Consider the following 14696-nt stretch of genomic DNA (forward strand, 5'->3'; position numbering starts at 1 on the left):
TAAAATAAATGGGAAGTAAAACTTCTGCATGACAAGTTTGAATTCTTGGCGTACAGTAATGAAGATGCACTGGACAGCAGTCAGTTCTGGGTAGTTAAGATGCTTTAATGAGAGTGTCAAGAAGTTACCGCAAATATTACTTACCTACTGTATATAATCACATTTACAGGTTTCTTGATCAACTCACTGAGTAACTACGAGATTTGTGAAATAACTGCAGCTCAGAATGCTCTGTGACTTCAAAAACAAGGAAAGACCTAAATGTTGACCTCACAAAAGTACTTATAAACAGAGTGCTATTCATACATCATCAGTAAGTGTCACAGGAAAAGTATTAATAGTTCTGAAAAACAGAATCTAGGCAGAATACTTCAAAAGCTGTTCATCTCTCAAAATACAGGTATGAAAACTCAAATGGAATTTATTTTGGTTTTAGACATACACCAGTATGAACGTTTTACAAGCTTGATTCTACACAATTTATTATTATGAGTTAATTATTAGCCAAAGACCAAATCTGCATCTTAGGTAATGAGAGTGGTTTGATTCCTGTATTTATCATAGAATTGCTAGCCTCATATAGCTTGAAAGACATAAGGGAAGGTACATTATAACTGTAGCGTGAAGTATGGAGTTTCATTGCAGAGCGGGAAATTGCAAGTGCCAGGGAACAGAAGTGAATGACATCAAGGAGGACAGTATGGTAAGGGAGCATGTAAAGCGCATCCTCATTTCACTTCTAGGCTGATGCTCTTTCACTCCCTGATCACAGAACAGCAAGGGCTGATGGGAGAGTGGATGGGTGGGGGAATGTGATTTGAGGGCATCAAGAAGCGGAACTGACAGAGACGGATTCACTGTGGCCCAAGCATGGAATTGCTTTTCCTTTCTCCTGGAACTGAGCTAGAAGTGCCTCCGGCTGCAAACAATCTCTAAGCAGCAGCTTTCACAAAGCCCAAGAGCCAGAACCATGAAAGCTCAGAGGCAGGTGAGAAAACGCTGAACTATTTAGAACAAGCAAAAACAGGTGGTGAGGAATAACTAAAAGTCAGCTCAGTTCCTCAAAAACTGTTGCATCAACAGAAAATCCTAATTTAAACATACTATATGTCTTTTCTTGTACTAGGTGAAAAGTGATCATGTGTATATGTAAATGCATATAAAGTGTGATGCATGTGTTTCTGTCTCTGAGTCTGTGCAGAGGTGGGAGAGCCACATGGTTTGTGTGTCTGTTGTTGTCAACTCACGCATTTAGTTATGCAGGTGTTAAAGGGCTCCAGGATGGAAAATTAGGAAGACAAGGGAGAGTTTCGCTCTCTCAGTTTGACACAAAGATGAAGGTGTACTATTCAATTTACACCTTAACCTGAGAAAAGGTCCATGTGGATTTCTGTTGAGTTTTGAAGCAGAAGCAGAACTCTTCAAAACCTCAAACACAGTGAAAGTCATGGTTCACAGCCATTTTTTTAAACAATAGACTCATATCTGAGCCACAGTCACTGCGATCAACATCATTATAAATATAGTGAATTAAGATTCCATCACTGCACTCCACGCCACAATGAGCCACAAGAGAGTGATGTTACAATGAAAAACATCATTAGAATCTATATGCATTAGTTGAAAAAATACAGATTAATCTCATTTGAATTCAATGTGACAAATAGCTTCTCTTAATGGCCCAAACTCTTGGAGTTAACATTTGTTCTAAGGAGATCAGACGAGAGCCCCTGTTGTTTCACCTCTAATGGTGCATGTCTGTGAGTAGATGAGGCATTGTCAGGCTGAGATCCTTGTCCTCACACAACCTGCTATTCATATTAAACTTAGATTTTTTTTTCATCACTGAAAACGTACAATCTCTCACATACAGCCACAAATGTTGTCAGCGTCTCTGACAAGGTAAAAGCAGGTTGGGGTAACCAACAAGCATATTAAGCCCAGTTTAAACTACTGAACATGTCGGAGGTTTTCACCCTGTCAACCAATACGAGCTGACCCGAGTTTTGCCACAGTGGGGCTGCAGACAGGCATGCTGAGCAGTGCGAGAAAGACAGAGAGAGCGTTATCCTGTGCCTCCGTCGTCTAACACGATTCAATGTGCTTGTGTGGAGTGAACCCTCCTCGTTTGTCTGTGTGCATTTAATCTGCATCTGAAGCAGCCCCATTGGTGAGGGCTATTACAGCCATCTGACAAGAGCAGAAATAAAACCGAGATAAACAACAGACATGAGCTAGTAGTAAATAAATTCACAGACATACTCCCTTTGACCTAAAGACGTTGCATTTTCTTTATGAGTAAATTTACTGTGAGAGGACATGAGAGAAGAAAAATGGCTGCCACCAGGGAGTGATGATGAGAGGATCACATAAATAGCTATTCTTCCATCCATAATCCAAGTATGCATTTGGCCATTCATGGTAATTACAATCAATTGTTGCCACTTTAGAGACACATGTCAAGCTCAATACAGTATGCAACACAGTTCAATGTTTTCCTATTTCTCTACTCATTCCAGCAGATTAACATCAAACACGGCGTTAGGAATGCCACAGTGCATCACTGAACTCTTTAAATAACAATGCTTAAGCATAGAGACAAAGTCCAGTTATAGTTCACACCTAGGCGAGTGTGACTTTCCTTGTCTGTTTTTGTAAGTGCACTCTTATGTTTTACTCTCTCAATACACTCTCTCTCTCTTCAACCACTCCATAATCAAAGTTAAAAATGAAACAGCAGCTCTTCAAACAGAAGTGACAACACAAAACAACAAACATACATTGCCAGTATGACTGATTTGTGCCATATCGTTGATGCTAAATTGGCGTACTAAAATCGAATGTGATGCTGTGACAGGTGCAGAGTAGATTGGCTGTAACAGTGAATAATGGGAAGGTGGCCTCCTCTGAGGATGCTGCTCTCTCCACTGTGAGTGACAGAACAACATCAAAAACATGTCTCCGCAAAGCATGTCATGACCCCGTCACCCCGGTCACATGGCAGAGCAGACAGCTGACGAGAGGGCAGGCAAGATTTCCACTACGCAGACACTCCAGCAGCTGTCAGAGACTTCCACCTCCACCAATCCTCTTACCTGACACAGAACAGGTGAAAAGCAGGGAGAGAAAAAAGAGGACAAAGGGGCTAAAAAGGGAGGTAGGGTGATAAAGAGGAAGAGGATGTTTACAAAAAGGTAAACAGATACAGAAGGTGAGAAAAAAAAGGTGGGGAGATGTAAAAGAAATAAAGAAATAAATAAACAGAAGGGAAATTGCAAGAGCGGGAGTGAAATTGATGAAAGGCTACAAAGGGGAAAAAAGTATAGTGACAGTCAAATGTAGGAAAACAGGGCTATGAATTATTCTGTTGTTATCATGTCTGACAGCAGTCTCCAAGGACTTTTTTATATTTTGCAAGAAGGTATTCTTCCGGTACATATGAGCAGCCCGACCTGTGGAATGAAATATTAAAGAGTTCATATCTGCATGCGTGTAGATCCGAGGGCCCGGTCTTCGCGACACGACAGAGTAATCCCCAGTGCTCTGTGGTCCAGGCACAGTATTAAATGGTAAAGCCATGGATACAGATGAAGAGAAATAGCTCTTTCCTCACTCTAATTAGGTTTGAAGGTTGTGAAAGACCAGAACATGACACTGACAGTTGCTCTCTCTAGGCAAGAGACAAGACTCTTAAACCCAGAGACCAATTTGTAGCCAGGTCAGTCAGTCTCACTGTCTGACCTGCAGGAGGATGGGCAAAAGTAAAACCTGTATGTCTTGCAGGTGTAGGGGCAATCAGAGGTAATGCAAGGACAGCACATTTGGCAAAATTTCATTAAATGAGCTGAAGCAAAATTAAAAATTAAATCAAATGAGCATTGCAATACAATGCAATTCAAAATGCTCCCAGAAGAACAATGTGAAATAAAATATTATGCCCATAAAAGAGGCTATTGCTTTAAGTGTGGAATCTAGCAGTGAAACTACGGTGGCCTCAAAATATGGCGGACTCCGTACAAGAGGACCCTCTGTAGATAAAAATGTCTCATAAGCTAACAAAAACATGATTGTTGTTTTCAGGTGACAATCACTAATTAAAACATACCTATGAATATTAAATTGTAAACAATCTGGTAAATATTCACCAAGAGTTAGATAGGAAGATCAATACTACTCTCATTACTGTCAATATGAAGCTACAGGCAGCGGAAATTACCTTCACTTACCATGAAGACTTCAGTATGTGTGACAGGGACCTGAAATCTTGACATCGACGTGAGGTTGCCAGGCAACCAACAGATACTCCAGGAAGTCACTGCTCCCAGATAAAAAACAGTCCATCACATTACAACCCCTAACACTGCGACTGTCATTTTACACGATTATGTACAGATTAAGCAAACCACATATAAAGCAGTAAACTGGAAGGTGGATTTTACATTTTTAAAACAATACTCAGCAGGTGACTGGAATAACCATCTGTCTATCACTGTTTATCACAGGCTTCAACCAATCCGAAGCCAGTCGGGATGAGGAGCGAAAACATATTTTCCATGGAGAAAAGCCTTCAGTGCCGTTCTTTGCTCTTCTGTCAGTTAACACTCTCTTGTTCTGATATGACCAGGGGTGGAAGTTGGCTGTTACAGTTCGGTACTCTGTACCACTGAAAGATTTAGTGCCTTTAGGCAGGACTAGGAAGAGTAATGCTAAATCCCACATACAACCCTCCTGCCATAGGTAATGTGTGATAACGTTTTAACGGTTTAAACACTTTTTTTTATGAATTCCTTTAAAATATTCCAGCGTGTTTGTACACAGACGTGTGGGTTTTTAATCCAAGTTCAGATGAAGCCCAAATCATCTGGCTGACTGTTTATTTTCTACGATTTAGAGATGTGCTTGCCGCTTCCCTTTAAATTATGTAGATTTAAGCAAAAAATTGTGGTAATAAAGTTGAAGACTGGACGTCAACACTGAACGACACCGAGCTGTAGGGAACTGCCGGGTTGGGAAATAGTTCTCTGTGGATTTGTAATTACAAGCAACACCTTTCACATACATGTAATCCTATGATAATATAAAAACATTCATTTTAAAGCCTTTAAAGTACCTGTGTGACTGCCTTTTATCAATAAATTAAAATTTTGCCTGAGCCCTTTATGGCCAATATGTACCCAACTTGACTAACTCATCAACAACATAAACAAAATTGTTGTAGAGTTACATGTTTTTGTTCAGTGTTTGTTTACCAGAGTAGCTCCCCTCCCTCCCCAGGTGCAGTGCAAATCAAATACAGCAATGTCTTCAATAAAACTAATGAGAGGGATTTTAGGCATATCAATGGTGTGACTATTCTCCACAGACTGAGGTGCTATATTAAATGAGGACATTGTAAATGACACTACATAGGTGTGAAAGACAAAGTGTTGAGAATGCGTAGTGTTGCAGGCCACATTTTCATTTAGGATGCAGAGAACTGTTTTCTCAACTAGCGTAACATTACTCAGCAATGGCAGAAGGAAGATAGGTTGCAGATACGAGGCTACACGAACCGGAGGACGCAGGGCTCCAGGGATGTCAGGGGGAGGACTGGGGTTACAGCGTTCTGCACTCAGGGGTGTCTGGTGTGGAAGAGAGATGGAGGAGTAGAGGACGACTGTTGTTGTCCTCGAGGTTAATGTAGTACTATCAGTTGCACAACTGTCCTCTCGTGGCTGCATCTATTTCAACAAGTGCTGGAGGAAGAAAAGGGAACAAAGATGGAGAGAATGAGGGAGATCAAGGCAGGTGGGAGGCGGGACAAAAGAGAGAGGTGGATGAAGGGAGAAGAGAAGGGTAAACGGAGACTTAGAGAGTTAGAACTTGGGAAGCAATCATGAAATGGAACACTGTAAGGAATCTATTTTTGCTTTTGTTGTTTTTAAGGGCCTAGAAAGTTGATAGCAGGAGTACTGTCTTTGAATTAATGGTTTAATGGTGAATTACCTTGTGCATTTAGTTAAAACAAATGCCTACATGTAAAAAGAAAGGCTTACAGTTTTGTTTATTTGCTACTTCTATAGACGCTGATTAAGATGTGTGTAGCTGCTGTGTTCCTGGATAATTTTGACAACTTTATTATTTTTAAAGCAATAAAAGGGAAATGTTACATTTATTGACTACAGTATGTTTCCACTGTTTGTTCACAATCCTTAAAGGAAATCAAAAAGACTTCTGTTCTTGCTGAAGTTTGTCAAGGATCACAATGAAGTATGATTGATGTTAGTTGTCGCTCGTGGCCCCATTTTTCTGCTCTAAATAAACTGAAGGATAAATCCAGTTGCTAAGCCAGTCCCTCAAAGGGCTGACCTTTTGATAAGCCCATCTCTCAAATTTATGGCAGCTTGGCGATGCTTTATTGCCACAACCTAGAAATGGCTCATGTTGACATAAGATCATTTACAAGCTTCTCTCCAGAACTCTCAAGGCTCAACATCTCTATATGTGTACTAACAACGAGAGATTATCCTTGGAACAAAATAACTTCAGCCTCTGCTTCACCTGAGATTGTATTGTTATCAAGAGACGGGTGTCAGAGACTGATTTTGTGTGTAAAACCTTGAGATTTCAGCACTACAACTTCCAAAAACTTTATTCTTTGCTTTCCCTGGAATTCACAGCTCCCTTCTGCCCTGTTTTATTTTACAGTGGCCATTTCATGCCAACCATTTTGCTTCCCTCCACTGGCTTTATTCAACTGTTGAATTCTAGGCCACAAATTGATACAGGTCAAAGCATCGTAAGTTAAATCGTAAGCGGCGTGTGTCTGGTGGAAGCAAAACTGCTGTGAGGTTTTGTAAAAGCAAAGGGTAAGTGTGATAAAGAGTAAAGGGATGGTTGAGTCACTCATGTGTCCTCTGATTCTGGTTATCTGTCTCTGGCTTCTTGTTTGCCTGAGCGATCTGGGCCGGAACCATCAGGAGCTCCCTCTCTTCTCCTCGTTCATGTGAACCATGACTTTCACTGAACTGAGAGCACACTGCTGAGATAAGGGCTCCAGTCAGACCAACTGTGGCAATGGAACCAGTGAGAAAACATGGTGGACAGAGCCATCTGGCCAGCTCCTCTCTGTCCTCGCTCTGCTGAGCACAAAGCTGGAGCCACCTGTCTTGTCTGCTACACTATCCAGCAGAAGTTGAGTACCACCAGGATGGTAAGACAAGATAATGTGTGTGTTCACATCTCACTGTGTGCATTTTATAGGAAAAATGCAGACAGAGGAGAAGAATTTCTCCTCAGAGAATAGCAGTCTGTTTACAAGTCTGTATTGCTTCTAAGAAATCATATAATACATTGATCCAGATATTTCTCCTCTTTTCTAAAAGCCTCCAACACTATTTTCATGCCATGTTAAAGGATATGCATCTTCTCTTTTTACTTATTGACTGAGGCTTAGGCAAGGTCATCCACAAAAGCTTTTGTGACAATATTCTCCCAGAGAATATTGGATTTTATCTTCATCTATTAGCAAAGCATTTGGCATGAAAGAAGAAACATTTAACATTTAGTAAGATACACCACTCTCCTTTGAAGCACAACATTCTGCCAAAGCTAAAGCCTTCCAGGAGCTTTACAGGCTGTATCATGTCTCTGTAGCTATATGGCTACAAGTGAGCGCACTTTTTAGAGCAGTGATTCCTAACCTGAGATACTTTTACCCCGGGGGGTACTTCTGCGGATGCTAGGGGGTAGATGCAAAGATCGTGGAGTAACTCAGGTATTTTGAAAAACAGGAAATTATGATTACATTGTAGTGTGTGTTTAGGGAGAAAATAACCATCCAAATACACACCTTACACCAACCTAACTAAGTTAAAACACCTTAAAGCCATTGCAAGTGCATGAAAAAAGAGGATATAATATTTGAAAGAATTAGCCAGAAGTAATGGAAATTACTTCAATTATTTACCTATAATTAACAGGTGAAATAGCTAAATGTAATTGATAAATGGTCATACAAAGAAGGTTATAGTAAGCACTGCTTTAGAGCAGTTGTCAGATATATCTCATCCTTCTCTGCATCAGCTGACACTGCTACCTGTCGGCCCTCACTGCCGTTTTACAGAAAATACACATGAGAGTGTATCTAGTGCGAGACTCACCAGGGAGATCGCAGAGAGGCCGACATCCATCGAGCCTGTCAGTGGAGGGATATGAGACAGGAAGCCCCGGAGAGAAAAGACAAAACCCAGCTGGATCTTGGCCTAGTGATAAGTTACCTTGCACAAGGCAGTCATTACACCACGAGAATTAAATGATAAGATTCCAATTACCTGCTAATTTAAAACACCGGTCAAATATGAGAAGTAAAGGATGATGGAGCCTGCCGCTAAGGATTTCATGTTGTAATAGCCTTCTGCAGGTGAAAAAGTAAATTGAGAAAATCTTGCAAATATTAAATAGTGTAAATGACCTACCTCAATAAAAAAGCTCCTTATCTATGTCATGTTAAATCTATAACGCTTTCTTTCTCCTTTTTTACTGATGTCACAAATGAAAAATCTAATATAAAGAATATTTGAATTTACCAACACACTCCTAATTAATCAAAAAGTTTTAAGGGTTTATCAGTCTCAAAACTAGAGAATCCATATGGCCTACACTGTCCTCAACCCAACAGTAGGGGGTCTTGTCCTATAATTAATCTGGCTTGTCCCGCTGCTAAACACTGGATCCGTTTGCAGGACTGCTGCATTATTCAACATAGCCGTGGGTGAGAGAGGAAGTCTGTGGTCTGGAGTCACCTTACTCTCTACTTCTCTCTCTTACTCTGGGCAGAGCAGCAAAGCAAGAGAGATGGAGAAGGATGAGAGGGAGAAATGAAAGTGATGGAAGAGGCAAGGATGGGGGAGGTGAGGGGGGGGAGACAGACAGAGGTTGCGGGGATGAAAAGGGGAAAGGGAAAGAAATAAGGTGAGATATTTAAAAAAAAAAAAAGAGGGAAGAGATCAAATGGACTATGTGGTTCAAAGCGAAGGGAACTGCTAAAAGAACATAACCATACGAGAAACCGCAGGAGGGTCAGAGGCCTATAGACAGGAAGTCCATGTCCAGCTGTCAGTTCTCTGCTTCTGCTGACAAACCAATTATAAAACCACACTGAATTTTTTAGCTGCGCATGCATTTTTGACAGAACAATGATAAGTTGACAACAACACATCTGTTTTCCCCCTTGTTCTTTTATTGTTGATTGTTTTTCTTCAGAACAAACCCCTTCCTAACCCCAAAATACATCTGTCGTCTCCGTCTCTTTCATCAAATACACACCTTGCCCCCACAAAATACAATGGTCAAAAACACAGTAGTCATGTACCGTTGGTAAATACAGAGACACACAAGTGAAATCACTGGTACTCTCAGGGCAGTCGCCGCCACACAGAGAGCAGTCATAATAAAAAGCTTTGGAATGGTAAAAGTACAATGTACTCACACAGTCGTGGCTGCTGGAAAACACAGCGGCTGAAATAAATGATGTGGATCAAGATATTTTGAAATGAACTAAATGAAATGCGAAGCAGACAATGGATTCATACATGCTTTGACAGACCTGTTTTACTCAGAGAGCTGGAATGAACACTCAGGGAGACTCAGTTCATACTCAGTTGTTAAAAGTTCTGGCAATAAACTCACAAAATGGTCATTTACAGCACATTCACCTTTGTGGTTATGTAGTGGTTACTTACTGTACGTCTTTACTCTCAGCAAACATAGTATATTATTCACATAGTATTCACATTACATAATATACATCTGTATGTACACATTCCTTCCAACCATGAGAAAAAGTGTCCAGGCACTTCCTCCAGCGATCCTGCGTCAGATCACTGACTACACTGTAGCTACCTCATTACTTCATCCTCATTAAAAACAAGCTGCTCTATCAGTGAACCTGTGGGAGCTTGGTGATGTTGGTATACTGTTAGATTCCTCACTTATTCTGGCACTCCCACCTGAACCAGACTGTGAGCTGCAAACTAGCAGCAGTAGAGTTCACCTAACTGCCTTTTCTCGCGTTTATGCAGGCTTCAAGGTGTCTCTCCTTGGTTATTAGGGCAGGTCCTGGAGTGATAACCTTTACCGCCCTCCTTGAAAACCTGCACTTAAAGGAGTTTAAAGAGATATGGTGGAGCATAACATATTGTAAAGGGTAATAATGGTAATAAAACAAAAAATAAAAACAGAATTGTTTTCTGTTTGTGTGTTGGCGGTCTTTTTAGGGATGTTTTCAAAGCTGACTCAGATCAATTATGTGTAACACACATGCCAACCTGCCTGAGTTTCTTCCATTTAATCATGCATTAAGAGTTCCAGTGGTCTCCAGGCATTGGCCAGCAGATGAAAAGATGAAAAACAGTAGATTTTGTTTGTCTATCAAGTCAGCGATAGGTAAACAGCAGGGTCTGTGGGCAACTGTTTCTTACTATTCCTCCAGTTTAAAATACGTTTTTTATTTTAATTTTTTTTTTTCCTTTAAGATACTAAAAATGACCAACAATGTGAAAACACCAAAATGTCCAGTGGTGATGAAAAGTACCATTTTTTCCCCTCTGCACAATGGTAATGCCCCTTTTTATTTATATTTATTTATTTATTTTACACCACTAGGAACAACTACTAATATTCATGTCAAAATTGTCAAAATGAACCCCCTACCTAAAGGGGTGGGGTAAAATTGGTTTAGCTTGCTTCGACAGTTTACAGTACAACCAAGTGCCTTAGACAACAAAGGAGTAAAAGAAGTTTACAGACTCAAACCTGTGACGCAGCACTGGTTTAGACACCACAGCATTAATGAAACATCACTTTTCACACCACCACTATGGCATGTGAGTACATTTCTAACCCTGGCCCTTTTTCTTTCCCGCTGGGTATAAAATACAAACAATCACTTTGCAGCGAGAGCATTAGCTGATGCAGTACATACTGTATGTTTGTAGGCATATATCAAGATGAAGCAGTAGAACAAAGTAAAGAGAGGATTCAAGTCAGTCAATGGGATTGGCACCGTGACAGTAACAAGACAGGAATCTCCCTTGGTGGCACCAGGCCCAGTGCTGTGGTCCCTGGAAACATCCACCTATAGCACACATGGTAATCCAGCACAAACATTATGGCAAAATACAACAAATTGCACTACTGTACAGTTTCTGCATCAATACTGTTGAGCACTGGGCTGGTCTATCCTTGCTGTTTATACACCAGTTTGACAACCTTTTAGATTTATTCAGTGATTTGAATAAACCTGTCCTATCATCAGAGAATAAGGCAGTTTATGGTATGGTAGATAAGTCATGCCACAACCAAAGTGGACTGCTGTTTTATGTAGCTCTTAAGAGAGAAGGAAATGCTTCCACGTTTAGATAATTCTGCTGTAACTCTGGAATCTCATCGAGCCCCCTCGCTGTTTGAATGAAACGATGAAACACAGCCAAGGTGACCTTTCTTCAGAATAGACAGGTCCATCATTTTGTAGCTCAGAATATTGTTTTGCTGCTACAGAAACCCTTAGCACAAAAGAGCTTTAGTCCGGAGGCAAGGAGGACCAAGAAAAGCACAAAAAATATCAAAAGAGATAAACATCACCAACAAGGAGGAAATCACAGCTGTACATTAAAGGTTAGAAGTTAGAACCATGACCATGTTGTTTTTTTCCTTTCCTTCCTTTGTAGTCCTTTTAATGCCAAGTCCACAGGTCCAAACATTAAAGTAGAGGGGTCACTGGGTGGCCTTAAAATCGTATCTCCAGCGCATAGGATACCGCCGCTGTGGTAAACATTTAGTTGCTATCTACCATCAAAGCAGTCCAAGTACTCCAGGACAAGGTCATAGCAGAATCGATACTGGTCCTGAGGAAAAATACAATATTCTTAAATTAAAAAGTGAAACGGGAGAATAATTATAGAAATATTCTTCGCACTTCAGAACTAGCTTTATTTATTTATTTATTTATTTACAGATTATCTTACCAGGGACTCCACCATGTTGGGTTTGCAGTTGCGTAGAGTTTTGACAGCATAGAAGATGTCCACCATGTTCTGGTACTGGATCATCTCGAGGAGAATGTTGCAGGCACAGAAGGTCCCACTGCGTCCACCACCATTACTGCAGAGGAAAAGATGTGTTTTTAAAAAAAAAGTTTTTATTTCACTTTCATTTTTATATTTTATTTCTGTAGTTTAGCCTTCCTAGCGACATTGCTCTGGAGATTTCAATGAACATTCTGTACAGACATTCATGGTATCCAGAATACGAATCCAGTGATCAAACTCTATTCTACTGGTGTTACAGCAGTAATTTGAGCAGTTTAAAATAGCTGTTATGTTTGAAATGTGAAGTATTATATGCTTTCCCTGTTTTTCCTTCAATTAGATTAGTTTAGGTTTAGACCTGGCCTGTCGGTAAGATGCAATCCCGATCCTGTCATATCACATGAACATCTGAGTATGTACTGCATATACAGTACATTTCAATATATACAAATTTATCCTAGTCTCCAGTGGGAATAAGCCTCCTAATATATTTAACAGGGTTCTGAAAGTCAATAATTCAGTATAAGCAGGGCAGAATATGTGTAATCTGATGACTCTGTTTTTGTGTTCATGCTACCTCATGAAAAACGGGCATTTGAGACAGTTCGTACAGCATGCACACAATGTCTTGATACAAAAATAGCAACATGAGAAAAGCTGTAAGGAAGAGAAAATTGAGAAATAACAGCACAGTGTGGTATTTCTTTGGAAATATTGTCCTGGTCATCATAAATGAAAGGCAATATCAATAAACTAGCGGAGGACAATCCACTTCCTCTCTCCTGAGACAAATGCAGGGAAGGTGGGCACGGAAGCCTCCGCAGCGTATACAAGCAATATTAAGGTAATCAATCGTCGTCAGTGCTTTGGCAGTCCTGGATTTACTGTAGTGAGAACCATCGCATTCTGTATTAAGCCATAATTGATTTGATCTCCATAATCTCTTTCCTGGTTGTCGTGGGTAACACTGTGTGACAGCGCTGAGTGATGTGCTTTTGGATGGGGGCGGTGGGAATGAACGTGTGATGGGTTGGCAATGAGCTGGACGGACCCATTCATATTCATCAGCGGGCGTGCACTCCGGGGGCTTAGGACAACAGAGGAGCATACAACACCACACACACTGCACCACGGCCCAGCGCATTACACCACAATTTGATTCTCTACATTAAAAAATACTTCCATAGAAAAATTACTTTGCACTGCATCTCATTGCACCAAACCACACCAAACACCAGAAGGACAAGACATGACAAAGTCTCTCATCAACAAACAGATGTGGTCATGATTTGCCATGTTTTATCCGCACTAATTGACTGTTTAAGACCTTTTCAGAGAGAGAGTGAATGTCCGCCTTCTCTCCTATTCTTTTATTTCTTTTTTTTCTAAGATTATTTAGATTGCATTGTTTTCCCTTTATTGGATAGAAACAGCTGAAGAGAGACAGGAAAGAGGGGCAAGAGAGAGAGAGGGGATGACATGCAGCAAAGGCACCAGGCTCAAATTGAACCTGGGCCGCTGCGGTAAGTACTTGGGCCTTAGTACATGGTTTGTGCGCTCTACCAGGTGAGCTACAAGGGGATTCATTTTACAATACACAATTTATGTTGCTAACAGATTACTCACAGGCAGTGGACAACAGTGCGTCCTTCTCCACACTCCCTCTGCCACTTGTGCACTTGAGCCAGCAGGTTGAGGAAAGCCTTCTTGGAGTCAGGAACATCGCGATATGCCGACCAGCGCAGAAACTGGAACTGACACACCACCAGCTGGCCTTCTTGGAGCTTCAGATGCAACAAAAAAAATTAAACACATGGAATATGAGTGTACTGTTCTGTGCTTGCACATGCTCTCATGAATCTGTGTCGTATTACTTTTTCTGGTTGTTTCAGTATTTCTGTGTGTGCCAGTTAACACCCGTGTTTGAGTGCTCCCCAGGCTGCATGCTGGCACTCTCAGCTGTGCTCACTCAGCACACTGACTTTGAGATATATGGGTTTGCAGGTGTAAGTGGGGCCCAAGCTATGTGTGAAAGAGGTCCCTGTGTGTTCATAACCTTGTGCTGTAGAATCTCACCTAATACTTAAGGACCAGTGGAGAACTGTAAGTCATGCAAATTGGGCTGGCAAAGACATCAACGATGCATGGAGGAATTGCCTCAGCCGAGGTGGGATTTACAAAATGTACTTTTCTTGTGCTACTTTCATACCCACACATACATATGCTTGCAATGCACTTCCTTTGACTTTTACTCCCTACCCTTGTATATCATTGTCACACACAGGAAACATGCACGGTAATGCACTAAGAGGGGCAGAGAGAGGGAGAGGTTTGTGTTATTTCTGTGTGATTTGATTTCTCTCATGCTGGGTTAAGTTTCACTCTCCTTGACTGTGGAGTACAAAAAAAGGGTACTATAGGTAGAGAGGGGAATAACAATGGCAGTCTACAGGGGAGGTGAGGATGCAAATCAAGAAAGGAAGTTCTGGGCACTGCATGTCATGTTGCTTCTAATGGCAGTGAGGAAACGCCTTGCATGCAGATTTCTTCAATAATTGGTTGACAGCGATCCTGAGCAGAATGCATGCATGTGTTTATGCAAATTCCCGGGCTTAAACCATACCTGCA

General features: G+C 41.0%; 1 protein-coding gene across 2 annotated transcripts in view; it reads right to left on the bottom strand.

Annotated features, from left to right (window-relative positions):
* Nucleotides 1–10507: 10507 nt before the first annotated feature.
* The window catches only part of ptprub (protein tyrosine phosphatase receptor type Ub), a 144755-nt gene continuing 140566 nt past the window's right edge, over nt 10508–14696 (bottom strand). For both annotated transcript variants that reach the window (XM_035672501.1, XM_035672500.1), the window contains 3 exons: nt 13695–13852; nt 12006–12141; nt 10508–11885 (listed from right to left, as the gene is read on the bottom strand). In XM_035672501.1, coding sequence (XP_035528394.1) covers nt 11823–11885; nt 12006–12141; nt 13695–13852 — 357 coding nt within the window. In that variant the 3' untranslated portion in view covers nt 10508–11822. The remainder of the gene's footprint in view (nt 11886–12005; nt 12142–13694; nt 13853–14696) is intronic.

Source organism: Morone saxatilis, unplaced genomic scaffold (assembly GCF_004916995.1).
Source record: "Morone saxatilis isolate NCDOM2014 unplaced genomic scaffold, NCSU_SB_2.0 Contig24, whole genome shotgun sequence".
Classification (NCBI taxonomy): domain Eukaryota; kingdom Metazoa; phylum Chordata; class Actinopteri; family Moronidae; genus Morone; species Morone saxatilis.